A 26,660-nucleotide genomic window follows, 5' to 3' on the forward strand; every position below is an offset into this window, starting at 1 on the left:
GGGGGTGGAAGGAAAGAGAAATCCACACAGTGGCTGACTTATACATTGATGATACTTTTGCTAACTTCCAACAACTAAATGAAAAATTCAACCTTCCCAAACAAAGTTTCTTCAAATTCCTACAAATTAGAGACTGGGTTAAGGAGAAATCCAAAGAAACATTCCCATATATCCCGAAAGAAACTCCTCTTGAATTCCACCTATGTAATAAATTACACAGATCAACCAAAGGAATAATATCTTCTATATATGGTATCATCAATGGAAAGTTACCGATTTATGATAAAACATCTACAAAAGGGAAATGGGAGAAAGACCTAGACTGTACTTATGAGGAGGCAGATTGGTGTCATCTATTGGAACAAGCACAGACTGTACTAACCCTCCACAAAACACAGGCAAATTTAATTCAATTTAATATATTCCATAGGACATTGTGAATAATGTGTAGATTTAAGTATGTGAGTATACAGATGGATATATGTATAAACTGTATAGACTGCTTCGATATATAAATGAAAAGAAACTGACAACCATACAAGGGAAGAGGGTGGGGGGTGGGATGGGAAATGTTTGTGTAATATTTGTTTTTGTTTAGTATTGATTTTATTTTTTTATTTTTATTTTTCTGATGTTCAAAATCTGAAAATGTTCATTCTTTGTACTTAGGATGTAAGTAATGTATCAAACTGTAGATCCTTTGTACACTCTATTTACATCTTGTAAGTAATTATGTTAATAAAAACAAATCTTAAAAAAAATAAAATACTACACCCAAATTTCTCACCCACGGCTTCACACAAGAATACAGACCACCAAAATTTACTTCAGGAATGGTGGAGAAGTCTGAGGGTCTAAATAAAATAATTTCCGTTTTGCTCTCATTAAAATTCAGAAAGTTTGAAGACAACCAAGTCTTTAATTCAGTCAAACAGGCCATAAGAGTTTCCAGATTATGTGACGAGTGTTTTAAGGGCAGAAAAATTTGAGTGTCATCCACGTAAAAATGGAATGACAGCCCGTGTTTTCTAATAATAGAACGTAGTGGGAGCATGTATAAAGAGAAAAGAATAGGGGCCAAAATCGACCCTTGAGGAACCCCACACGATAACACAGCCTTATTAGAGGAATATTCTCCAATCTTCACTGAGAAGCTTCTGTTTGTAAAATAAGATATAAACCAGTCCAGTGCACTGCCAGTGATGCCTGCACACTGTTCCAATCGGGCAATAAGTACAGAGTGATCTACTGTATCAAATGCAGCAGTTAGAACAAGAACTGCATAGTCGCCAGAGTCACAGGTTATTAGTATATCATTAAAAACCTTCAGCAATGTAGTCTCTGTCGAATGATGTTTTCTAAACCCAGATTGAAAAGTTTCAAAAATCGCATTATCAGTTAGGAAGCTGTAATTGTTGCAGGACTATTTTCTCCAAAAATTTAGTCATAAATGAAAAATTGGAGATTGGTCTAAAATTGGCTAACACTGTGGGATCCAGGTTCTGTTTTTTAAGTAAGGGGTAGACTGATGCATGTTTTAACGGTTCAGGTATAATACCAGTTTCTAAACAACGATTTAACATAACAAGAAGAAAAGAACGAACATCCTCAAATACTTGTTTGAGAATAAACGGAGGAATCACATCAGCAGAAGAGCCTGAAGGCCTAAGGTGCTCTATTATTTCTTGAAGCTGACTGCCAGTAATATGGTTAAATCGACTAAAGACAGCCGTACAGCTATTGTGAATTGAGAGATCAGAAGGAGATGGAATAATTCCTAATCTTAGATCATTTATCTTACTAACAAAAAACTTTAAAAAGTCCTCACACATAGATGAAGACACATCAGTGAGAGAGCAGACCGAAGGGTTGATAGTGTTGTTAATAATTTTAAAAAGATTTTAAAAACATCATGGAAAGCTAAAGAAAAGGCATTTTTGGTAGCATTCGTAATACGCCGAGAGCGGCGAGCGTGATTAATAGATTTAGGTGCATCAAAACTAAAAGGAATAGAAAACAAAATGGACTTATGATCAGAAAAAACATTCTCACACACCTCAAGATTACAGAGGGAAAAACCATGAAATAACACTAAGAAAAGTGTATGACCATGATGATGAGTGGGAGTGTTGACTTGAAGAGCCAAATCGAAGGCATTTAATATATTAGAAAATTCCTTAGCTAGCAGGTCGACAGCACAACAAATATGAACATTAAAATCTCCTAAAATCAAAAGTTTGTCATATTTCGGAATAAACTCTCCCAGGAAGTCCGCAAAGTCAGTTAAAAACTCCTTATTGTATTTAGGAGGACGATATATTACTGCAATCAGAAGAGGCTCGTTAAGTTCCAGCATAAGCTGTAGTTCAAAGCTGTTATACGCATTCAACGAAATATTACGGCAAGAGAAAACGTCCTTGTAGATGGAGGCCAATCCTCCACCTCGACCAGTCAAACGGGGAGAATTAAAAAATACGCAGTTTGATGGTAACAGTTCAGAGAAAGGACTTAAATCCCCAGCAGAAAGCCATGTTTCAGTTATAAATAAAAAATCCAGATCCAGAGAAGAGAAGAAATCATTAATGATGAAAGTCTTATTTACCACAGATCTGGCGTTAATCAAGGCCATTTTTAGCCGTAGCCGGTGCTCGGTGGATACCTCAGGTTGCTTCGCCCTAGCTAACATGCGAAGATGGTCTGTGCACACTCCTTCATAGAAGAAGCGAGGAGAACAGAAGCCAGGAAGCGGAGCCGCCGCAGTCGGAATCAAGGGTATAATCCCAGTGTGTACTGGCTCCAGAGAGCGCCATCGGATGAAGCAGTTCTTGTCAGAAACCTCCGCAAGGAGCCCCAGTGGAGGCTAAGACTCACGATGAAGTGCCAAGAAGAGCTTTAACTTCACAGCTATGCCACCCCGTCTTCCACGTCGTCTCCTGCGCTTTTTCACCGGTAGGGAGCACGGCCGACGGCGCAAATAGTCAGGTATAGACCGTAGGCGTACCCGGAGTGGGGCAGCGAGGTGGAACACAGGGGCTTGGCTCGGGAGGCTCTCTCTGGGAGGCGGCCCGAAGCGGAGTCTGAGTGTGCTGTGCAACACTTACCTGGTTCCACAAGGCCGGAGGTGCAGGAGACGGCTTGGTTGCGTTCTCGAACTGCACACTGCTGCCTGCTGGCGATAGAAGAGGCGGATGAGAGTGGTGAGGATTCTCTCCCCCCACTGCTCTCCGGGCCCTCTTCAGACCCAGAGATGGAAGAAACTGCTCTTTTATTGAAAATTTGGGTACCGCTGGTTTTGAGGCCAGCGGCGGAACAAAAACAAAAGGAAACAAAGGATTTTCCACCCGGCCCTCTTCCGGGGGATGGAGCGATGCGGTCATCGTCTCCTGGAGAGCAGTCCCTGCCATCTATGGGTCGCCCGTCCTAGGGCCGCTTGCTCCTGGCTTTGCCGCCCTTCTTAGCGGGGTCCTGGACGGGCGGGGCGGGGCGGCTCGCCTGTGACTGGCTCCACGGCACCATTTAGATGGAGGCTGCTGCGGTGGCGCGGGTATAGGGGCAGACGCAGGAGGCCGCCCTCGGCGACGAGCAGACTGAGAAGCCGCAGGCGGTGGGGTGGGGGCAGCAGCTGGCCGTCGCGGCAGGATGTGTCTGATGGCCTCAGTCTGCTTTTGTACAGCCGAGAACTGCTGGGCGAAGTTCTCGACCGCGTCGCCGAAGAGGCCGGTCTGGGACACGGGGGAGTTGAGGAACTGGAGCTTGTCGGACTCCCTCATGTCGGCCAGACACAGCCAGAGATGGCGTTCCTGGACCACTAAGGTGGACATCGCACGACCCACCGACCGCGCGGTCACCTTCGTCGCACGAAGCGTTCCTGAAGAACTTGGGGATCGTGACCACCCTCGTGCAGGTTCTTCAGTGCCTTGGTCTGATGAACCTGCAGCAACGCCATGGCATGCATGGCAGAGGCAGCTTCCCCACAGGCTTTGTAAGCCTTGCCGGTTAGATCCGACGAGTACTTACAGGCCCGGGAAGGAAGACACGGTTCTCCGCGCCAAGTGGAGTTAGGGCACAGTTGCATGGCAACGGCCCGTTCCACTGGCGGGATACGCGTGTATCCCTTAGCCGCCCCGCAATCAAGGGTGGTGAGGGAGGAGCCACCGGAACGGTTTCTGGCAGTAAAAGGTGCCGTCCACACCCCCGTAAGCTCCTCATGCACTTCCGGGAAGAAAGGCACAAATCCACGAGCGCAAAACCTCACAACACCCACCCCCTGTCGGTGATTGTTTTTGTGTGCAGATCTCAGAGCCTAGGCTGCCTACAGAGACGCGTTTTTTTGATGGCCTGCTTATGGGGCGGGCAACTAGCGGATCGTTACGAAAGACTAGATGAATGTGATCATTTATGTTTGGGCCTGAAATCACTAGCTACGTTTACATGGACACAATCGGAATGAAATCAATACGATTGATGAATCCGAACAAGGTGTTTACATGAATGATAAATAAAGTAATCAGATTGATGTGCGCGTTTATATGTCACAAGTTTCAAATCGGATCTGATGTTTTGACATGCGCACACTGCACGAATATACAGAGTTTCCCACTTTTCGCGCATAAATATTCTCTTCTATTGGTTCTTTATTTGTTTTAAACAGCAGACGTAATATTAATTTGTCTCTGGTCATAATTTAGAGCATATTAACCGTTTTGCCGTGCTGCTTATTGATCACGCAGTAAAAATGCCCCTCCCTGCGGCCAAAACCAGTCGTCTGTGGATGAGAATCCAAAAAAGGTCCCTTTGGTCCCGCTTGTACGGTCTCTGCGAGCCTGGTTAGCGCTCCCCAGTCCGTCTCGCTGGCTCATTCGGACCCATCAGGCTCGGCTATGCGATTCAGTTCACCCGGCGTCCCCTCAAGTTTCGGGCTATCCACTCCACTACAGTGAGAGCAGCCGATGCCCATGTCTTGCACGCGGAGATCGCAGTCCTACTGGCGAAGGACGTGATAGAGCCGGTCCCTCCAGCCGATATGAGGTCAGGGCACTACAGTCCCTACTTCATTGTGCCCAAGAAAGGTGGTGGGTTACGACCGATCTTGGACCTGCGAGTTTTGAATCGGAGCCTTCACAGGCTACCGTTCAAATTGCTCACGCAGAAATGCATTTTCGAATGCATCCGTCCCCAATATTGGTTTGCAGCGATCGACCTGAAGGAGGCGTACTTTCATGTCTCGATTCTTCCTCGACACAGGCCGTTTCTGCGCTTTGCGTTCCGAGGGTCGAGCATATCAGTACAAGGTCCTACCCTTCGGGCTGGCCCTGTCTCCCCGTGTTTTCACGAAAGTCACGGAGGGGGCCCTTGTTCCTATGAGAGAACAGGGCGTTCGCATTCTGGGCCTTCAGGTCAACTGGGAGAAGAGCAAACTCGCCCCCGTGCAGAGGATCTCTTATCTCGGTATGGAGTTGGATTCGGTCGCACAGACAGCGTGCCTCACAGAGCAACACGCTCAGTCGGTGCTGAACTGCTTGAACACGTTCAAGGGCAGGACGGCGGTCCCACTGAAATTCTTTCAGAGGCTCCTGGAGCATATGGCAGCGGCAGCAGCGGTAACTCCGCTCTGCCTGCTCCATATGAGACCGCTTCAGCACTGGCTTCACGGCCGAGTCCCGAGATGGGCGTGGCATCACGGCACTCACCGGGTGGTAATCACACCGGAGTGCCGCCAGACTCTAGGCAGGAGTCCCCTTGGAACAGGTGTCCAGGCATACTGTGGTTTTCACAGATACAACGGGCATGCAGTGTCAGGGGTGTGGACGGGCCCCCAACTGCACTGGCACATCAACTGCCTCGAGTTGCTAGCAGTACGCCTCGCTCTGAGCCGCCTAAAAAGGCCGCTACAGGGCAGAGACGTGCTGGTCTGTACCGACAACACTGCGACCGTTGCGTACATCAACCGTCAAGGTGGTCTACGCTCCCGTCACATGTCGCAACTCGCCCGCCATCTCCTCCTTTGGAGTCAGAAGCATCTGAGGTCGCTTCGAGCCATGTATGTCCCCGGTGTGCTCAACCGTGTGGCCGACGAGCTATCACGAGCTGTGCTCCCGGGAGAATGGCGACTCCACCCCCAGGCGGTTCAGCTGATCTGGAGAGTTCGGAGAGGCTCAGGTAGACCTGTTTGCCTCCTCAGAAACCTCCCACTGCCGGTTGTTTTACTCCCTGACCGAGGGAACACTCAGCACGGATGCACTGGATGCACACAGCTGGCCCCGGGGCCTCCGCAAATATGCATTTCCCCCAGTGAGCCTACTTGCACAGACCCTGTGCAAAGTCAGGGAGGACGAGGAGCAGGTCCTTCTGGTGGCTCCCTATTGGCCCACCCGGACTTGGTTCCCAGAACTCATGCTCCTCGTGACAGTCCCTCCCTGGCCCATTCCTCTGAGGAAGGATCTTCTGACTCAGAGACGGGGCACCCTTTGGCACCCGCGTCCGGACCTCTGGAAACTCCATGTCTGGTCCCTGGACGGGACGCGGAGGTTCTAGGTGACTTACCCCCAGAGGTACTTAACATCATCAGTTCTGCGCTAGCGCCGTCTACGAGACGTGCGTACGCCTTGAAGTGGAACCTGTTCGTCGAGTGGTGTTCCTCCCGCGGAGAGGACCCCCGAAGATGTTCGATAGGGTCAGTGCTTTCCTTCTTGCAGCAAGGGTTGGAGCGAAGGCTGTCTCCCTCCACCCTTAAAGTACATGCTGCTGCTATTTCAGCATATTATGACCACATAGATGGCAAAACAGTTGGAAAGCACGACCTGGTCGTCAGGTTCCTTAGGGGGGCGAGACAATTAAATCCTCCTCCCCCCCCTCCCCCCCCCCCCCCTCCCTCCCTCCATACCCTCTTGGGACATTTCCCTGGTGCTCCAAGCACTTCAGGATGCTCCCTTTGAGCCTTTGCAGTCAGCAGACTTAAAGCTTCTCTCCATGAAGACTTTGCTGCTGATTGCACTGGCCTCGATCAAGAGGGTAGGGGACCTGCAAGCATTTTCGGTCGACGAATCGTGCCTAGAGTTCGGGCCGGGTGACAACCACGTTGTACTGAGACCCCAGCCTGGCTATGTGCCCAAGGTTCCTACCACTCCCTTTAGAGATCAGGTAGTGAACCTGCAAGCGCTGCCCCTGGAGGAGGCAGACCCAGCCCTGGCTTTGCTCTGTCCCGTTCGTGCTCTGCGTATGTACGTTGACAGAACCCAAAGCGTCAGGAAGCAGCTGTCTCCAAGCAGAGGATGGCCCACTGGATAGTGGATGCCATCGCCTTGGCTTACGAAGCTCAAGGCGTGCCCTGCCCGCTCAGGTTGCATGCACACTCCACGAGAGGCGTTGCATCCTCTTGGGCGCTGGCACGTGGCTCCTCGCTAACAGATATCTGTAGAGCTGCAGGCTGGGGGACACCTAACACGTTCGCTACATACTATAGCCTACGTGTAGAGCCCGTGTCCTCCCGTGTTCTCACCCTAAACGGGTAGAAGCACTGAGAGTACCGGCTCTGTCGGCTTGCTGCACCCTACTGTGCATCCTTAATGCTCCAGAGTCGAACCTGTTGAGTCCACCAACACCCTCGGCACGGACATGGCAGAGCGTCCAGTGCCAGGCCTTTATCCGCTGAATCCTTGAGAACCGGGTCTAGGCTGGATCCCATATATGTGTATATTCTCCACGGCTGCTCCTATTCGGAAGCCTTTGTCTTTCCCTTGGGCTAAGTCACCCATTATTCATATGCAGTACAATCCTTGGGTTAGCCCATATGTCTATTCCCACATAACTCTCCTTAAGAATGTGGCTCCCGCAGCGTTCCCCTCCCTCAGATCAGGCACGCTTTCCCAGTGTTATCCAATAATCTCACTATATGGGTTATAACGGAACAACAGTGACGGATACTCTCAGTGTAAGCCCTCTCCTATCGTCCTTCCAGGCAAGAAGGTGTGGAGGCTTACACAGGGCGCTGGATGGGGTGCAGCAGCTGTGGCGCTTTGGTAGAGATTCCTATTCGTTGTTCACGACGTACGTCGTAGTGACCGGACGATAGGGAACGTCTCGGTTACATATGGTAACTCTCGTTCCCTGAGGGAGGGAACGGAGACGTATGTCCCGTCGCCACATCTGCTGCTACCCGCCGGGGCGACCAGCTTTTCAGGCTTGGCTCCTCAGCAAAAAATTGAAGTGCAATCACACCAGCTGCTCTTTAAATACCCGTGCTGCGAGGCTGCGCAGCTGATGCAAATGATTGCACGCCAATGTGTATTGGCTTGTTTTAGTTTCACTCGAAGTAGATTGGCCTCTCTAGCGAGATTCCTATTCGTCGTTCACCACGACGTACGTCTCCGTTCCCTCCCTCAGGGAACGAGGGTTACCATATGTAACCGAGACGTTCTCTCGATCGGATTACAAAAGGGATAAACCACCCCTTTCAATCCGATCGAAATTTCATTCGGATCGAGCTCAATCCGATCGATTAAGGTGTTTACATGAAGGTTTTTTAGTCCGATTGAGCCGTTAATCCAATTATAAGTGTCCATGTAAACGCAGCCACTGATACAACCTTTAACCCTCTGGGGACCACAAACGTGCGGGAAATAAACACTAAATGCTCTGTTAATTTTGATCTTTCATTTTCGTGTAATACATCAATCGATCCTGTTCAGTTTCTATTTTTTTTTCTGTATACTTACAATAAAAATAAAGTGTTTTGCTTTTTGACAAATAAAGAAAAATGAACATGATGCGATTCCTGCACTCTCTCTGTCAGTAAACTCCCATTTGAAACGCGTTCGAAAATGATCTATAACTCCGCGAAAATTCAGTCAAACAGGCAAACAGACCCACGGGCATAAAGCTTGAGATCGCATCTTTTAAATGAAGTCATTTATATAAAAAACAAATATTCTCAGCTTCTGTAATCTGTATAAAAAGAGAGCGACTCCTGTCGAGCTCATTACGACCTAATTCACAGTAATGTGACCACTCCCCGGAGAGCGCGTGCTATTCAAACGCAAACTCTGAGAACTATTTCATAGCTGTGAAACGCCCACATCAGCTGTAAACAAAGCGCGTCGCGACTCCTCGCGAGTGAGACATTATAGCCTACCTTATGGAGAAAAGATTCCTCAGAACAGTGCTGATGAGGAGCAATATCTCCTGAAATGAGGAGCAGATCCCGCTGAGGAGTGAGGTAGGCTGTTTTCTTTTCTCACGTGTGGAATAACGTTATGGAATAACGTTAGTGTAGGCCTATGTAAACCGCAAAAAGATGAATCGCATTTCTATAATATGACTCGCCTTTCTGTGAGATGAATGAAGGGGACATATTTGTAAAGACTGTTTAGCCTAAATATGAATCGCGCGTCTGTGTGTGAAAGAATAAACTGCTTTGCTATAGCTTACTGAGATGAGTAAAAATCGACTGGAATATGTATCTGTATATATCTGTATATATATATATGTATATATCTTCTAAATACATCTTTTGTCCTTGCATTGTGGCTCAGTCAGTTTCACACCTGAGTGAATGGCTAATTATGCAGAGTGGGTGGGACATTCATAATCTAAGGTGTAAACTACTCCTCCCCCTCGCATATTGGCTTTCCAAGCAAAACCTGTTTTACACCATTTAAATCAATGTATTTTTTTTTTGTGAACGATAAAGCAAGACTATTTTTACATCATTTTGAAGCTAGAACTCAAAGGAACAACATCAATTAGTCAAAAGTCTTGTGGACACATATTTAATGTGTTTTGTGGTCTTAATTCAGCAACTTTCATTTTAATTTTTTCCAATAACCACGCATAAACATTATTCTCTTAAAAATACAAACATCTACATACGTTGCTCGCATATTATGGTAGCCCTGTTTGTGCTATATAGAGTGAATTTACACCTTTGCCATTAACATGTTTATAAATAACTGAAAAAAGCACAAATGTCAAGGCATGTCAGAACATCTCAAGGACCCCAAAAACAGCTTGGTCCCCAGAGGGTTAAATTTGCTCCCTCATTCACCTCTGGTCTCTCCGCTTCGAAAGTAAACACATATTTTAGGCAGTGAATCTTATTAAGTGGGGGTCATGTTTTAGGATTCTTTGCCTAACCCAAGTCTCTGAGACCCTGACACCTTGCTTTTCTGGAGACTTCAGGTAGTTTGGAGTTCTGGAAAATGGTGGTGCTGAAGACTTAAGGGTTCCTGATGGTTTCACACTTAATTCTTCACCTTAGTTCTTAATTCTTTTGCAGTTAACATGTGTCTTTTCTTCTCCACCTGTTTTTGTCTGACCCTGCTGACCCAATGAGCATTTCACTGTCCAATGGTCATGCCTTAATGACCTTGATTTAACAATTTTTGACTTTTCAGTCTTAGTTAAATCTCTTTTTTGGCTTTTTTTTATCTGTAAAAGAAAACTTGCCTAATAATTCTGCACACCTGAAAAAAAAAGCATTTTTCATTTCCAGCCTTCATGAACAATTATATATCACTTATAAATGATTAAATACAAAATTAATTGTAGTTATTAATATTAATATGGTTTGGAATTGGCAAAATGTTCCTGGGAATAAAATATGATCAGAAAATCAACGTGCCTAATAATTCTGCACGGCCTGTACATATATAGGATATAGTGCAGTATATTTTTCAAATTACTCCAATAATTGAATTGACCATTTATAGCTATATGTATTAATACATATAAAATAGTTATAAATAAAGACAAAACTAGCATTAGATGCAATATTCACAAAGTTTTATCCTTTATTGTGTACATATATTGCACATACAATTTCCCATATAAATGTGATTGTATGTTCACACACACATCTATCTATCTATAGCCAAAAAAACTATTTTCACTATTATTTCATTAGCCTACATGTTTTGCCTTTTTGGAAATGACAACAGCTTGAGTTGACAGTATCTGGCCCACAGGCGTGTCCACAACATTAAATCTGGCAACCTTTAAAAAAAAGTGTGGACACCTCTGTTTAAAGTGAGAGTTGTGGTTTATAGAGAAATGTCGATTGGATCATTTGATTTAGCCAATCAAACTTTTATATACAGTATATTGTCATCAACCCATCTGTCTTGCTTATAAACTTTTGCATTAATATTTAATTTTTTCCACTGCAGGGTAGAAGACTCCAGCCTAGGAAGTGACTAGTTCAGGTCCAGTTTTAGGAGAAAAATACAGTTAAGGAGAAAAGAACATTCGGGAACCAAATTCTACATTCCTGCTGATTAAATCATTTATTTTGTCTTTTATAAATTTCTAGTTTTAACCGAACATTTTAATAAAGCTTGAACATGATTGATTTGTATGTTCAGAAAAGTGTTGTTGAAAACAAAATATTCACATAAAAATGTTTACCTATTGAAAAAAAATATATATTTTTATTCTATGCATTTTGAAATTTAGTTTGAAAAGCTGTCAATAAACGTAATTTTTGTGTCAAAAAGTGTCTTAATTTTACAGTACACAAAATTAATGCAGTTTATATTACAGTAAATAATACAATATTTGTTTTGAAACAGTACTGTGATTATTACTGTAAAAACGTTTACAGTATTTTTAAAGTAACTGTGATTAAATTTACAGTAAGCATACTGTGAAATGAACTACAGCAACTTACTTGCTAACTGCTGCCAGCAAGTTACTGTACATTTCACAGTATTCTGTTTACAGTGCAGCAACAAGTATTTCATGATCACAGCAGAGAGAGACGAGACGAAGAGTTACAAGAACACAGCTGAAGACTTTGATCAAACTAAATACTGCAAACTTGTTTTCCCCACTCCATGAATCTTCATGTGTCGCTTCAGGTAACTTTTAAAAGAGAAACTCTTTCCACACTGATCACACGTGTGCGGCTTCTCTCCAGTGTGGATCCTCTCATGGGCTTTCAGATTTGATGACTGACTGAATCTCTTGTCACAGTGTGAACACTTGTAAGGTTTTTCTCCAGTGTGAATTCTCTGGTGCCATTCTAAATCATTCACTGAAATAAAAGTATGTTTTTTCTGATGTGTTTGTAAATATTGCAGCCGTGAAAAACTCTTTCCACACACAGAACATGAATGAGGCTTCTCCTTCATATGAACTGTCAGGTGTATCTTCAGTTCTGATGCTCTAAGAAATGTTTTTCCACATTGATCACATGTGAACGGCTTCCCTCCGGTGTGAACTCTCATGTGAGTCTTGAGATTATATTTGTCTTTGAAACTCTTTTCACACTGATCACAAGCGAATGGCTTTTCTCCAGTGTGAACTCTCAAGTGAATCTCAAGATTATGTTTGTTTGTGAAACTCATCCCGCATTGATCACATGTGAACTCTCCAGTGTGGATTAACATGTGTCCTTTAAGGTGTGATGATTGCGCAAAACGCTTCCCACATTGATCGCATGTGAACGGCTTCTTTCCGGTGTGGATCATCATGTGTCCTTTAAGGTGTACTGATTGCGTAAAACTCTTCCCACATTGATCACATGAGAACGGCTTTTCTCCAGTGTGAACTCTCCTATGCGCATCAAGGTGATGTTTGTATATAAAACTCTTTACGCATTGATCACATGAGAACGGCTTCTCTCCGGTGTGGATCCTCATGTGACGCTCAAGATTTTGTATGGTTGAGAAACTCTTTCCACACTGAGTGCAGGTTGTAGATTTCTTGGCTCTTCTTTTCTTTAAACATGTATTTTTAGTCTCTGAGCGACTCAAAGGTTTTTCTCCAGGTTTGACATGATGTTCCTCCTCCACTTCTCTCACTTCTTCACTCTCCTCCTTCACTTCACTCAGTTCTTCACTCTCCTCCTTCACTTCCATCAGTTCTTCACGCTCCTCCTTCACTTTCATCAGTTCTTCACTCTCCTCCTTCACTTCACTCAGTTCTTCACTCTCCTCCTTCACTTCACTCAGTTCTTCACTCTCCTCCTTCACTTCCATCAGCTCTGAAATGAAAGAAAAAAGTTTGATTGCATTTTCACCAAATCAAAAAATTAAAAAAGAGAAATATGAAGTGAAAGGTCATAAAAGTGAGCCCTGATGTAATCACTTTTTACATTTTGTATTTTTGCCTTTTTTTTAATAAATTAATGATATGTCCCTGAATCTTTTCATGAATGAGGGACATTGTTAATTCAATTATTATTTTTAAAACATTATAGGCACACATCCTCTTTCTGTTCAATAACTTAACTATTCAATAAATGTGATCAATGACATGATAATCTAACGTGATATTACCATTAAAATATACAATACTGCCATGCAATGACAGTTAGTTGGCACGTAGTTGCAAAGTTACTTATTGTTCGAAGAATGTCTAAAGTGGACTATCTAAATAAAGTAGTACTAATGTTTTAGTGTACGCATGTGATTGTGGACACCAGAAACACAAGCTCAAGCCAATTTAGATGCGAGGAAGAACTGAATTTTGCAGTAAAGTGCAGTAGATTGTAGATATTTTTACATTTTGGAATCATTATTATTTGTTATACTGTAAATGTTTGTAAGAATAAGACAATGCAGAGTGTGAGGGCATAAAGGCTAGCTAGCATCTTAGCTTAGCACACCATCAAAGCGTGACAATTTTTAAGATCTCACTTTATAAAATAAGTTGAGAGTTTTAAATAACTTTCTGTGATCTGATGTGGCTTTGGAACAAAAAATAAGGCTATATAAGAAAATATGTTGATTAGTATTGCATCATAAATATACTCTATTGTTATTTAAATACCCAACAGGGCTTGAAAAACACAGATAAAACATACATTGCCTTCATGTTTCTCTTCTGCATGTAATGCAGCCATAGCTATATGATTTATGGACTTTCTGGTCTGGACTTAAAGGAGAACTTGGTAACTTTTTTAACTTAATAAAACTGTCTAGAAATCATTTGGATGGTTAAACAAACTGTTCTGGTGATATTGGTGACTTTCCCCACTCCCCCCAGCGTTCCCAGGCGGAAAACCAACCTTGCAACTTGTGGACTACCGTCCCGGCAAGATAGAAATTTGAAGTCTCGTGAGAACGAGAACGAGAACGAGCGCAAAACATGAATTGCTTTACGGCAATTCGACATAAACACACACGCATGTATGATGTATTACCAGATTACCCACCTCGGTAGACAAAGCTCCACACGATACAGTTGGCTTGCTCTGATCAAAACAAACGCACATGAGCAGCGGTAGAGAGGGGGAGGAGGCCGCCGCAAGTGAGTTTTTTACAACCGTGTTGTGAAATATACACCCTCCCACAGCTGTAGGGGGAGCTCGTGGGGAAAACATGCGACAACAAAAGGGAAAATCAGCGAAGAAGTGACTAGAGTTCGCTAGAGTTGCCGAGTTCTCCTTTAATGGAATTTATGGACTCACTCTTGGACTTTCTACGCGAGAGCGCCCTCTGGCTTCCAGTATGAATGAAACGGACATTACATGAGAATCTTTCGTGCTCCACAATGCTCACATCTCCTCATTTTGGGTAAAAATTTAATAAATATTACTCCTCTCTATAGAAATTTTACGTAAACATATGAGAATTTATCAATAGTTCTAACTAAAAACCATGAGGGACATTGTTTAGTCAAGCACTTTCATGACAACCATGCAGCAGTTTTATTCTCAATAGATGCAGCTGAGTCTCATAATTCATATTAAAGGTGTGGACTCACTTGGTTTTACATTTTCATAACTGATTTGGCATCAGATTTAGACATTACAGTCACTATAATATTTCAGAATAAAATCGAATATTGAATCTTGAGTCTTATAACTTTTTAATGATGTAGTTTGTCGAGGTAATTACAATCTTTTACATTAAAACTAACAGTAACTCTGAACTAAAGTAAAAAAAGATTTCAGTGAGCCAGCGTCCTCCCACAGGTTAAAATCATATTTAATGTGTACCAATTTCATGGTGTAACTGCATATCTAAATGTGAAGAAGTGCTTGAATGTTTCTAACATGAATGTTCTTCAGCATCATGAATGAATGAAGAATAAACACCAACCTCTTTGTTCTTCAGGATCTTCAGTGTGTTTCATTCTGCAGGGTTCTGGATCACTCATGTTCTCACTGTCCTCTTTAATAAACTCAGTCTTTGCAGATTTCAGCTCTTCCTGATGCTCTGATGCTCATCTTCACTTGTAGCTGATGGGAATTTACAGCATTTATTGGAGAATTGCTGTGGGAGGAGCTTCACTGATGATGTGAGTGATGTGGGAGGAGCTTCACTGATGATGTGATTGCTGTGGGAGGAGCTGATCTGCAAAAATCAAAGTTATCAGTTACTGAGTTTGTTTTAATACTAAATGACACATCTAAGTTATGTCTTTATCTTTACATAGAAACCAAGCTTCACTGATGATGTGACTGCGGTGGGAGGAGCTTATCTGCCTAAATAAAAAATATAGAAGTTACAGAGTTTGTTTTAATAATAAATGACACTTCTAAGCATTTCTTTCTTTCTATCTATTCCTCGTAAATTAACTGATGCTAATTCCTAAATTATATTTATTGCTAATCCTAACACTATGCTGCTTCTTCATTAAAATACAGATAGATGACTATAAAAATACAAAAAAAAATATATAAATTGTGTCCATTCTTCAAAATATAAATAATTGTAATAAAAATAGTCGAAAGCATAAACAGAAATAAATGTACATATTTATAATCAACAAATGCCCTCAGTCTGCTGACACCAATGAAATGAGCTTTAAGTGTCAATTTACAGGAGATCTGAAGACATCAGCATAATAAATGAGGTGAAAACAGGAACTATTGTCATGAAATAAAGAGTGTTTTCAGCAGATCTGTTAATATTGATGAGCCTCAGACTATCAACACTCATTCAACAAGCCATTCAGGATCATCAGCAGATCATCTCACTTTATTCTGAGTGTCTGCTGTTAGAAACACATTATTTGAGTCAGGATAGATGATAAAAGCCTATAATAAAACTGCTCTACTTAAAGACAATACAGTTATTTCTCACAATATGACATGGACTAAACATAAATAACACACTCAGGTGAATATCTATCATACAACACCATAATATGTCCTGAATACCATCTAAATATTGTTTGATTTTATGATAACTACTACATTCATTACTAAAGTAATTAGATCATTAAAATGTTATCGTTTTGTATTCGGAAACTGAAAACGATCATACAACTTTTAAAGATACAGAGCACCACAATGCAATATTATTATTAAATAAAATGAGTTCAAGGAGAAAGCAGAGAAATTCATTAATGATATGCAGAAAGGAATTTGCCAGTTAAAAATGAAGAGAAAAACATCAACCAAATAGCAGAAAGAATATAAAATAATTTGAATTTAATCTGACAAAATGAAAAAGTATGAACTCTTGTTATAAGATCCACATGACAGAGGAAAACACAAATAGTGAGCAATATTACATTGCAGTATTAAACAATTTCAACATTTCATTGTCCTACAACAATTGATGTTAACACATGCTGTGTTAATGCTAGCACAACACGCTAGCACATCCGTCCGCTCTTTATTTATTTTTTTCTTGCGCCCGCTCGCGCCTTTTACAAGTTCATCAAACAACTTAGGTGAGTAGGATCAGTCAACAAACACGGTGAGTCACTTCATGCAACATGTTTAAAATATCCTTCTCTGTCGGCGCAGGATTTACATGTGATAAATGCAGGGAGATAGTAAAGCTGACTTGGAAGACTTCAGAACTCGAGTCTTTAATCGAGGATAATAAGCATGCAAGGGCTTTAGATACTGCTTTGGATGCGACTAGCTTAGTGAACTCTGTTCATTGTTCGGTTCCGGCTGTAGTAGCATGTCTCGAAATGAACTTTTTTACTTGGTAGCAAAAATTTAGTAGCACCCACTAAAAATTAAGGAGCACCACAACTACAAATTATATGTTAACAGATTTCATTCCATTGGGGCTTTGCACATCCTGTGGCCAAGATTTGAAATTTGGTCTTCTGGCTCTATATCATTTCACCCCGATGATATTGGCACATGATTTGTCATTTTCATACGTCATGTTAATCGCAACCCCATTCTTTTTTCATGAGCTGCAACATAGGTTTTAAATTTAGAGAAGGCAAGCTCTTCTTTGGCAATGGTGTATGCGGTGATGTATAATTAGCTCTGCTAATAGAGCGGAACGACCAGCAGCATCCTGTCGATCAAAAGCCTTAATAATCGAACCTGATGAACCTGATTTGTTTGCCACACACCTGTCCCTGCATTTTTTGCTTGGCACTTGGGACTCTATTGCTATTAATATGCTGTATTAATCTTAGTTAATAAAATACAGCTGTTCATTGTTTGTTCATGTTACTTCACAGTGCATTAACTATGTTAACTGGTTCTTTTTGTTTTACAAATTTACTTTGCTTATTTCTACAAATATCAGCCTGATAAATATGGACTTAAAGTGTAAATTGCAGGTTACATTTTTCACGAATATAATGCAATGTGCTTATTAAACATAAAGATAAGAACCGCCCACCAATGTTTTTTATACCAAAATGCTGAATATAATATGAAAAGATGGTACTTTTTACAGTCGTTTTACCCCTCCCTTCCACTAGGCTGGGCGTGACGTCATAAGAGGGACTCCAAGCCTAGAGTTACCGTTAGTCTAACGGAAAGTAGGCTAGCAGTTATATTGGAGACCTAGCACGGGATGTACGAATACATCAAAAACAGGGCAGAGGCTCCACAAGTTCCCCAAGGACATACGGCTGATTCGTGCCTGGGTGAGGTTTGAGGCTACGAAGCGGGCAGATTTCACTGCTGCGTCTGTGACAAAGCCAGCCGTCATATGCGGCGAACACTTCACTGCTTTAGACTATGACCCTGGAGACATGCGTCGGTTCAGTATGGGTTTTAAATGCCGGGTATGACTTATTTCTATTACAATGAGCATCGCTAATTAGTTGCGTTTTGGCACAGGCAATATCGCGTTCTGTCAGCAGATGCCGGCAAAGCGCCATTGTGCCTGTCACAGTGTGTGTATCTCTACAGCTCTGATTAGGACTACTGACACCATGTAAGTAAATAATGTCTTCAGTCGTTGTACCTCCTTGCTATTCTACATGATGGCAAGATTTTGAAAAGACTTTGGCTTTGAAAAGTCAAGCCACAAACAGTAGGAATCTAGCAGAGTATGGGTTGCTATGAGTTGCTACTCCCTCTTATGACGTCGTCATCACCCAGTTACTGTGAAAACATGCTACCTTTGAATAAACCCCAATAATGTTATTTTAACGCATTTTAAGACAGAAATGTTTTATATACTGAGCACTTTAACTTGCACATTAATTGGTTGTGGTGGTTAACCTGCAATTTACACTTTAATACACAATTAAGCAAGATAATCATGCTACCAAATATGTCTGTATGAGACAATGTGCGTCTGAGGCTAATTGCTTGTCAACTGAGTCTTCCTCGGTGAGAAGGAATAGGCAACTCCAATGGTGCAGTTTTGAGAATTTATTGAGAAGGAGTCAGGTACATGGAGATGATGATGGTTTACAGGTATTGATATGATAAATAGGTGTGTGTGTGTGTGTGTGTGTGTGTGTGTGTGTGTGTGTGTGTGTGTGGTTATCTGAAACAGAAAACACAATAAAATCTATATTAATAAACATGTAGGCTATGGTTACATACAGATGCATAAAGAAATTACCTGCAGTACAACCAAAAATCCACTAGTGGGAGCTCTAACACTAAACGAACTTGCATAAATGCCATAAATCTCCAAATGGTGAGAAAAATGCCAAAACAGGTGAAATATACATTAAATTAGTGCTGCACGATTAATCGTATCGCAATCGCAATCGCGATGTCAAGCCTACGCGATTATATGACGCAAAATGCTGCGATTTTATATTAAATAAACAAATTAGCGCTGTTAACGCACTTATTAATGCAAATGCTTTTAAACCATTCATGCGCGATAAGACATAAAAGAACGAGCTGCCTGTGAATGTCCTCCTGACACACACACACATGTACACACACACACACACACAGATAGACGCGCGCCAGTATCAAGTTCTCTTTCGCGGTAGAACGAACAACACACATGTATGCCAAAATGAACGCGCTGCCTGTGAATGTCCTGACTGTGACAGACAGAAAGACTCGCGCTAATATCGTGCGTGCGCACAAAACAGCATGACAGAATACAGTTCTCTTTCGAGCTTGAACGAACAATAACACACACAATTATGCAAAAATGTCTTTTTGTCGAGTGTCTTCATAACATAAGAGTAGTCTTATGATGAACATGAAGAGTTGTGATGACTCGTGAAAGAATGAGGCGCGTGTGAGATCCGCGTCTCTGACAGCGGCTGGTCTTAAAGGGACAGTACAGTAGCCACAAATGTCGCTAAAGTTATTCTTTTTTTATTTTTTTATTTTTCTATTTTTTTATTTTTTATTATTATTTTTCTTTACCCCTGACATGTATGGTTATATGTAGTCTTGCATGTAAATTATGTTTTGTTATTGTTAAAATGCAATAAAAAAAATAAAAATCTGTCCTAAAGTTAATCAAAGAACAAAGGGAACAGAGAAAAACACTCACTGCTCTTGACTAAAGAACTTTTTTCTTTAGGCTGATTATCACTAATCTGTGTGTGCATTTATTTTCCTTGAGAACCAAGCAAGTTGACTCATGAAACCATTTGTTTATTATATCGCATAACGCAATCGTAATCGCAATATTGACCTCAATTATCGCAATATGACATTTTCCCCAAATCGTGCAGCCCTACATTAAATATAATATTTGCAGGTATTTACAAGGCAATAACTGAAGTATACAGTGGATGGCTACTTTAGGAGCGCATGTGGAGCGCCGTAGCGGGTATAGCAGTAGGCTATTATATAGCAGCAGGAACAACACGAGCACAACAACTTCGCCACCTGAGCTAACAACTCTGCAATAAACGCACCATTCATACAAAAGCTATACTTACATCTTAAGGACGCACACGGCACTCATACACACAAAATTAGCGCAGGATTGACAAAGGATGGCAATTCTCTGCACCGTGGATGCTACTCTCATGTCTCTGGACCACAAAGTGAAAGCGCCTAGCGCAACCACGAGCGAGCAGAACTACAAATGAACACGCATTATGGGTAACGTAGTCTATGTCAGGGCACGGACTTTTAACAACGTCTGACACAACGTTTTTAAGAAAAATCAGTGTTTTAAAATACAACGGTCCTACAGAAATGTTGATTAGCCTGTCAAGCTGCAACCCCACTTTTGAAAAATCCCAAGAAATGACATCTAGCCTACCCAAACTGAAACAGATACAGTTCATGAACCCTTTGCACTAAAAACACAATGATCTCATTTGAAAGTTGACACCTGGCAGTTTATTGTAAATGTAGAATTAATTATTGTCATAATGGAATTTTTTTTTTTTAAATAGCTTTAAAATTTTGTAAAGTTATTAGAAAATTATTTTTATGAAACATCTTCATGAAAATAAAATTGAAGTTGGCACTGTAGCAATCTAGAAATGCACTGCAGCTAAAGCCATATGTGTGACCATGTTATATTTAAAATCTGAAGATGGTAAGTAAAATTCTGTATTAAGTTAAATGTTTTTCAAGATCATGTCATGTGACTTTATTTTGATTAGTCTCTAAAATGCTACTGATGTTTAGTCATCATCTAAGCATCCATTCAGTCTTTTGTCTCTATTGTTTTGTGGTGCAAACGAGCCCCTAATTTATTTTATCAAAGTTCTCACTTACATTTGTAACGGTATCAAATGCCCTTCTGGAATAAAGAATAATTTCTTGTATATTACCCCCGTAGGCTCCACCTAGCTGCAAAATTAATAATCATAATATTTGAAAAATGGCATGTCGGAGCTCACGAGTCACGACAGCAGGAGCTCACGATTAAAAAGAGCCCAAACTCAAGATATTCCATCAATCAGATCTAAAGATATTTCCTCATGGCGTTCTAACACAAAAAATACCTTAGACATGCCTATCCTAGTATATACTCATGAAGCACTCGCGTTTGGTTTTCACTTATAACTTCACAAAGCTTATAATCAGCCTTAGATGAAACACAACATTTAAACTACACACACAAGCACACATTTTAATTACATATCACATATCACATATTTCACATATCACTAGTTTTTTTATTTTAAATCCTGCATCACCAGATTTCATTTTCATTAGTGACAATTTCTCTAAACTTTATCACAGTACATACACAGTATATACTGGTATACAACAGTTCGATTCTTAACCTACAAACATAAAACTTTCCTAAATGCCGAAGTGATTCTTATGCTTATCACTCTAAAAAATAATTCAGTGGCTTAATAAATATCACAGTAATAATTAACTTTATTAACTTAATAAAATATCTGAATATCATTTACTTTAGTTTGAGTTGAACATACTGGAATAATTGACACAACATGCTCTCATGCAAAGTGCATTTTATTTATACAAAGAGCATATTATTTATTTATTTTTCAAAGTAACTCCAACAATTAATTTTGTCTGAAATTTAGAGTTATATTTAAGTTTGAAGTTTTTCACTAAAATAATTTAGTATTTGACTATATTTGTGAAATTTCCATCACAATATTTGAGAATGGATAATTGAACTGATCTGTTTCAAGAACCACAAATATTACTTAAATAAAATCAATATTATTAATATTTAACACGCATAATACATTGATTAAGTTTATTCAATTAAAACAATGCACCCCTCCCCCACCCTCTGACAATGGTTGAGTGAGCGCGCACTGTATGAACTCTTTCTTCAGTCTCCAGAACAGTTAATATTACTCATAAATATTTGTTTTTAAATGCCCCCCCCCCCCAATTATTTCTACTCAAGTTTATTTGTTAATGTACCAAATGCAGTTACTCAGATAAATTTAATTTGTTTTACTTACATTTACTCAGTTAATACAGTGTATGTAATTGATTTCACTGCTTAAAAAAATTATCAATATTCTAAGTGTAAAAATGTTTCACCAAAAAAAGTAAATAATATGAAAAGTTTTTAGAGTGCATCACCAACAGAGTTCATGTCACATAAAACATATTCCAGCCAGAGTTTCCGCTAGAAAAAAAAAAGTGAAGCCGCCAGTGTCCCGATATGGCGCTGACATCTGCACAGTAGCGATCTCGGGACCAGACCTGAGCAGTAGTGAGCAGGAAGTAAAGCGGCGAAATCAAGGCCCCGCCCTCACTCTCGGTGTGAAATAATTAATATAGAAATTTATATATTAAATTTAAAGCTCCAATCTCCTCAGTCCTCAGAAGATCCCGAAAAAATCTGTTGGTACTTCAGTGACTACTTTGCTCAGAAAACCTGTCAATCACAGCTGTCAATCATGACGTCACACCACCATTTTTTATAGCATCAAATAACTAACTAAAAACAAACTTATTTTAAAAACAAACACTTGAATTTACATCAGCGTGGTAAAAACTACAGTAAATGACACAAACCATCTTTGGAAAAAATATATTTGAAGTGCAATTGAATTAGTTGGTCTCACATCACATGCCATTAAAGGGGTCATATAATGTCATTTTTGTACAAGCTAATATGATTCTTTAGGGGTCTAAATTAAAAGTTTGTAGAAACAGCTGTTTTCAGCACGCCGTTTAAATGCATGTGTCTTTAAATGATAATGAGCTTTGCTCACCCCGCCCCTCTGTTCTGTGCGCACACCGTTTGTAACACAATAACCATAACGCGTCGTTCATTATAAACGTGGGATTATGAATTATATTGAGAACGTCATATATAGAAAACATGCCGTAATGTACCCTGAGTGTAAAAATAGCTGCATTCATCATGAAGCTTGCAGCAAGCGATTTGCAAAGATTAATATATATATATTAATATAAGGTTAATAAAACGTTACACTCACTTCTTCTTCTGGAGGTGCAGCAGGAACACGAATAGTTGGTACCGATCCTTTTTTCAGGAGCAGCTTCTTAGCAAAACCAGCTTTATAGTGACCCTCGTTTGTAAAGCAGTCTGGTGAAATGATTCGCGCAAACATGACAGCATTGACGTTGATCGTGGGGAATATTCCCTTCGAAAACAAACTCAGCCACTGCGTCTTCAGCGGTTCGGATTTAGGAACATCAAAATGACTGCTGTGTTCGTTATTACACCCAAGAACAGAACACCACAATCGCTTAGACGCCATTCTGCTCATAGACAGTGCTCCTCCAGCTATCAACAATGAACGTTGGTGCGTGCTATGATTGACAGCTCGCTCACGAGGGCGGGTCTGTGTTGAAACGCTGCTGTCTATCAACCATTGTGGGAGGGGCGTCGATCTTGTGATGTCACAAAATCGTACAGCTTGATTTGAGATGGGAGGACACATATAAGAAGATTTAAAAAAAAAAAAACACTGGATGGATTTTTACCATTTTATGATGGTTGTGTACAGGCACTGCCAACACACATTTCAGTACAATCAACTTGTAAAAGTGCATGTACCATTATATGACCCCTTTAAATAACATGGGGAGGCGGGGTTTATGACCTATACAAGGACCAGTCACCGGGAGGCGATCGAGATGCTTTGGCTTCACTTTTCAGGGCTTGTGCGGCACGCTTGTTGGAGATCAAGAGGGGGAGACATTAACATATTCTCCTCAATGAATGTTTAAGCAATAGTACCTAGATTGTACATTAGGGTACTTTAATATCTCTATTAAGTTCACCACCATTCTTTTCAGTTTATATACTGTCAGATGAGACCAAACATGACATAGTTACATGTTAGAACACACTAGTAAATAAATAGTGGAAGCATTTGTCCTTTGAAGCAAATGGTACAGATGTGTCATTAGCCGCGTTTCCACGGTCGGGCCAGCGCGACCCAGGGCTTTAAATGGGCCGTGCCGGGCTAAAAGCCTCGGGCCTGTAGCACCGGCCACAAAATTATGGAGTTAATATTGTGCCATAATTAAACAAACAAATCCAGCATTTTGCAAACTAACTTGATCTGCTTTGCAAAGGAAAACTCAACTCACTCACAAACAAACAGAAAGCAATGTGCAAGTACAAAGGTCAATTTGAGCGAGTAACACATAAGCATTGTGTTTTGCAAATATAAATAAATGAGCCTAGATAATATTTCATAAATAAATACAAACCATCGTAAAAATATATATATTAGGGATGGGGGAATTAACGGGTTAATCTTTGCGATTAATTGTAGATGTTTAATGCGTTAAAAAAAAATAACGCAATTGACACAGCACTTTCTTTTCTTCTTTTTTTTTGCCTTGTTTCCATGACTTCCTGTTGCGGCTGCTATTGTGAGTGTGCCGAACTAAGTCACCCTGTCATGATGGAGATGGACAAGGATGGAGTTTTAGGAGGAATGTTTACATTTAAAAAGTTTCCTGATGGCCTGTTTGACAAAACAAAGATGGTGTGTACGATTTGCAAAGCTGAATTCAAATATTCTAGAAGCAATTCGTCTTTAATCTACCATTTAATCTACCACGTCTACCAACGTAACTAGCGAGGCTACAGGAGGGCCTCGCCAATCCACATTACTAGAGTGCTACAGTAATCGTGGCAGGCCATTGACCAAACCTGTAACTGAAAAATTAACCGATGCTTTAGCTAAATGGATAGCTAGAAACTGCCGCCCAGTTAGCACTGTGGAAGACGAGGGACTGAGAGAAATCATGCAAATTGCATCGGGTCTTTTTTTAAAGACACCACAACTGTTGTTCGTAAAAACATTTATTGAGAAAATGGTTTATATAGAAAAATATACCACACTGATTGTTGTAAGCATTTATTATAGCAGAGTAGAGAGAAACTGAAAATGTATTAGAAAGAGCTGTGCCAGAGAAAGAAGAAAAATGCAAGCATTACCCGTTTGATGAGAAGCGTGAGGAGCAGGAGAAAGGCAGAGGATCCAGAGCCAGCAAGCAAAGGAGAACAAAGGAAAGAGCTTTATATATGAAGTTTGTAAGGGGGTTTCCAGAACTGAGGACAGTTCAAGACTTCTGATTGGACAGACTGTGTCTGTAAAGAACTGAATCTGTGCGGAGGGTGTGTGGACTATAAAAAGTATTGTTAGGAATGTCAAAGGTAGACGTGGATTCAACGGGACCACCAGTCCGCCTCTACGGTGTTAGAAGTCTCTTGCCATGGGCCTCCTGCAGTCAAAAGTTTATAATGCTTGTTTTTGATTTGATTCGATTTGATTTTATATATTAGTATTTTGTATGTGAACTAGTTAACCTAAATTTAATAAAAACGACTTATTTTTTATATAAAAAGAATCAGCCTGCCATAGTTTCTGCTTTATTGAAAAATGAGCTGAACTAACCACGGAGAAGTCTTCTGTTTAAATTGTGAGTATGGAAATTTAAATACTTATTGTTCAGAACGGATTCGACTTACCTAACCTGAGAAAAATCAAAACAAGGTAGAATGTGTCTTTAATCAAGAACCATAGGGGGTTAGATTAAGCACCATAAAACAATATATATTATAAAACTATTTTCAGTGTTTACAGAACACAAGAAGCACATGAAGCAAAAACACCAGAAAAAAAAAAAAAAACATTACCAGAGCTTGTTCAGTGATTTGTTTAGTCAATCTGTTACTAATAATCTTCAATAATTGGTATTTTTTTGCAGTTCCAGCTGGAAAACATTAAATAAACACATATCAGGACTGAGAAACTTCACACGACACAGATCAAATGCAATTTTTTTTAAATATCAGACTTTTTCTAGTTTTAATTGTAGATTTTCTGATATTAATTGTGTAGCAATTACAAATATAACAAATACTATAGCTAAATATAATTATGTGTGCAAGTAGATGGCCTTACTTCTGCCTCCCTAAATATTTCTAAAGGGGTGCCTCAAGGCTCAATCCTTGGGCCTCTTCTGTTTATCATTTATACAAACAACCTCTGAAATAATATAAATAATACAAACTATCATTGCTATGTTAATGATACTGCAATTATAATTGCAGATATCTTTAAATATTATTCTGACTAGTAAAACAATAATTATGACTATCCAAAATATATTTATGGATAGTCAAAACATAGCTGTAGATGCTAAAACGGCTTGCCATACTATAATGGCTTGCCATATGTTCCCCTGTCGTTCCTCCCAGTGCAATACAGCGTCAGAAGCGCGAGTCCTGAAAGCTCTGAGGAGTAAAACGAGTCTCTGATACAAAACATACAGTAGTAGAAGAAGAAGAAGAAGAAGAAGAAAAATAAGAAGAAGAAGAAGAAGAAGAAGAGTCTTCTGAGGCGAGGAGAGCAGTTGACGGTATTTCTCATATTTACACAACCATCACACACTGTTCTGTCGTCTTCTCACTGATATAAACATTTAGTGCGGCAGCAGCGAGCATCCCAAGCCAACTTAAAGCTAGTCTCAACGAACGTTTTAATCTAGTTTAGCTCTGATCTCCTTAACAGCCTGTGGAAGATCTTCAGCAAATCTGAGGCATGAGGAGAATATGTTGAGTTCATTCAGACCTGAGCGATTTTGTGTGCTTTTGTGTGATTGTCTCGATGTTTGGAGTGAGAAC

General features: G+C 40.7%; 3 protein-coding genes across 4 annotated transcripts in view; 1 reads left to right on the forward strand and 2 right to left on the reverse strand.

The window, feature by feature from the left end:
- Positions 1-26,660, reverse strand: part of LOC311292401 (uncharacterized protein) — a 379,414-nt gene that overhangs the window by 314,757 nt on the left and 37,997 nt on the right. The gene's annotated exons all lie outside the window — the stretch shown is intronic.
- Positions 1-26,660, forward strand: part of LOC311292111 (uncharacterized protein) — a 50,855-nt gene that overhangs the window by 10,336 nt on the left and 13,859 nt on the right. The window contains exon 1 of one of the 2 annotated variants that reach the window (XM_084411624.1): positions 26,260-26,395. The exons of the other annotated variant lie outside the window; for it this stretch is intronic. The gene's annotated coding sequence lies outside the window, so the exon portion shown is untranslated. Of the gene's footprint in view, positions 1-26,259; positions 26,396-26,660 lie in introns of those variants that run through there. 2 annotated transcript variants of the gene reach the window in all.
- On the reverse strand, positions 10,866-20,157 carry LOC311292452 (uncharacterized protein). The gene is made up of 3 exons (XM_084412131.1): positions 20,026-20,157; positions 15,042-15,296; positions 10,866-12,979 (listed from the first exon to the last, which is right to left on the reverse strand). Exons 2-3 carry the CDS (start codon positions 15,097-15,099, stop codon positions 11,793-11,795), a joined length of 1,245 nt encoding a protein of 414 aa, XP_084268257.1. The 5' UTR covers positions 15,100-15,296; positions 20,026-20,157; the 3' UTR covers positions 10,866-11,792.

Source organism: Rutilus rutilus (assembly GCF_951802725.1).
Source record: "Rutilus rutilus genome assembly, chromosome: 1".
Classification (NCBI taxonomy): domain Eukaryota; kingdom Metazoa; phylum Chordata; class Actinopteri; order Cypriniformes; family Leuciscidae; genus Rutilus; species Rutilus rutilus.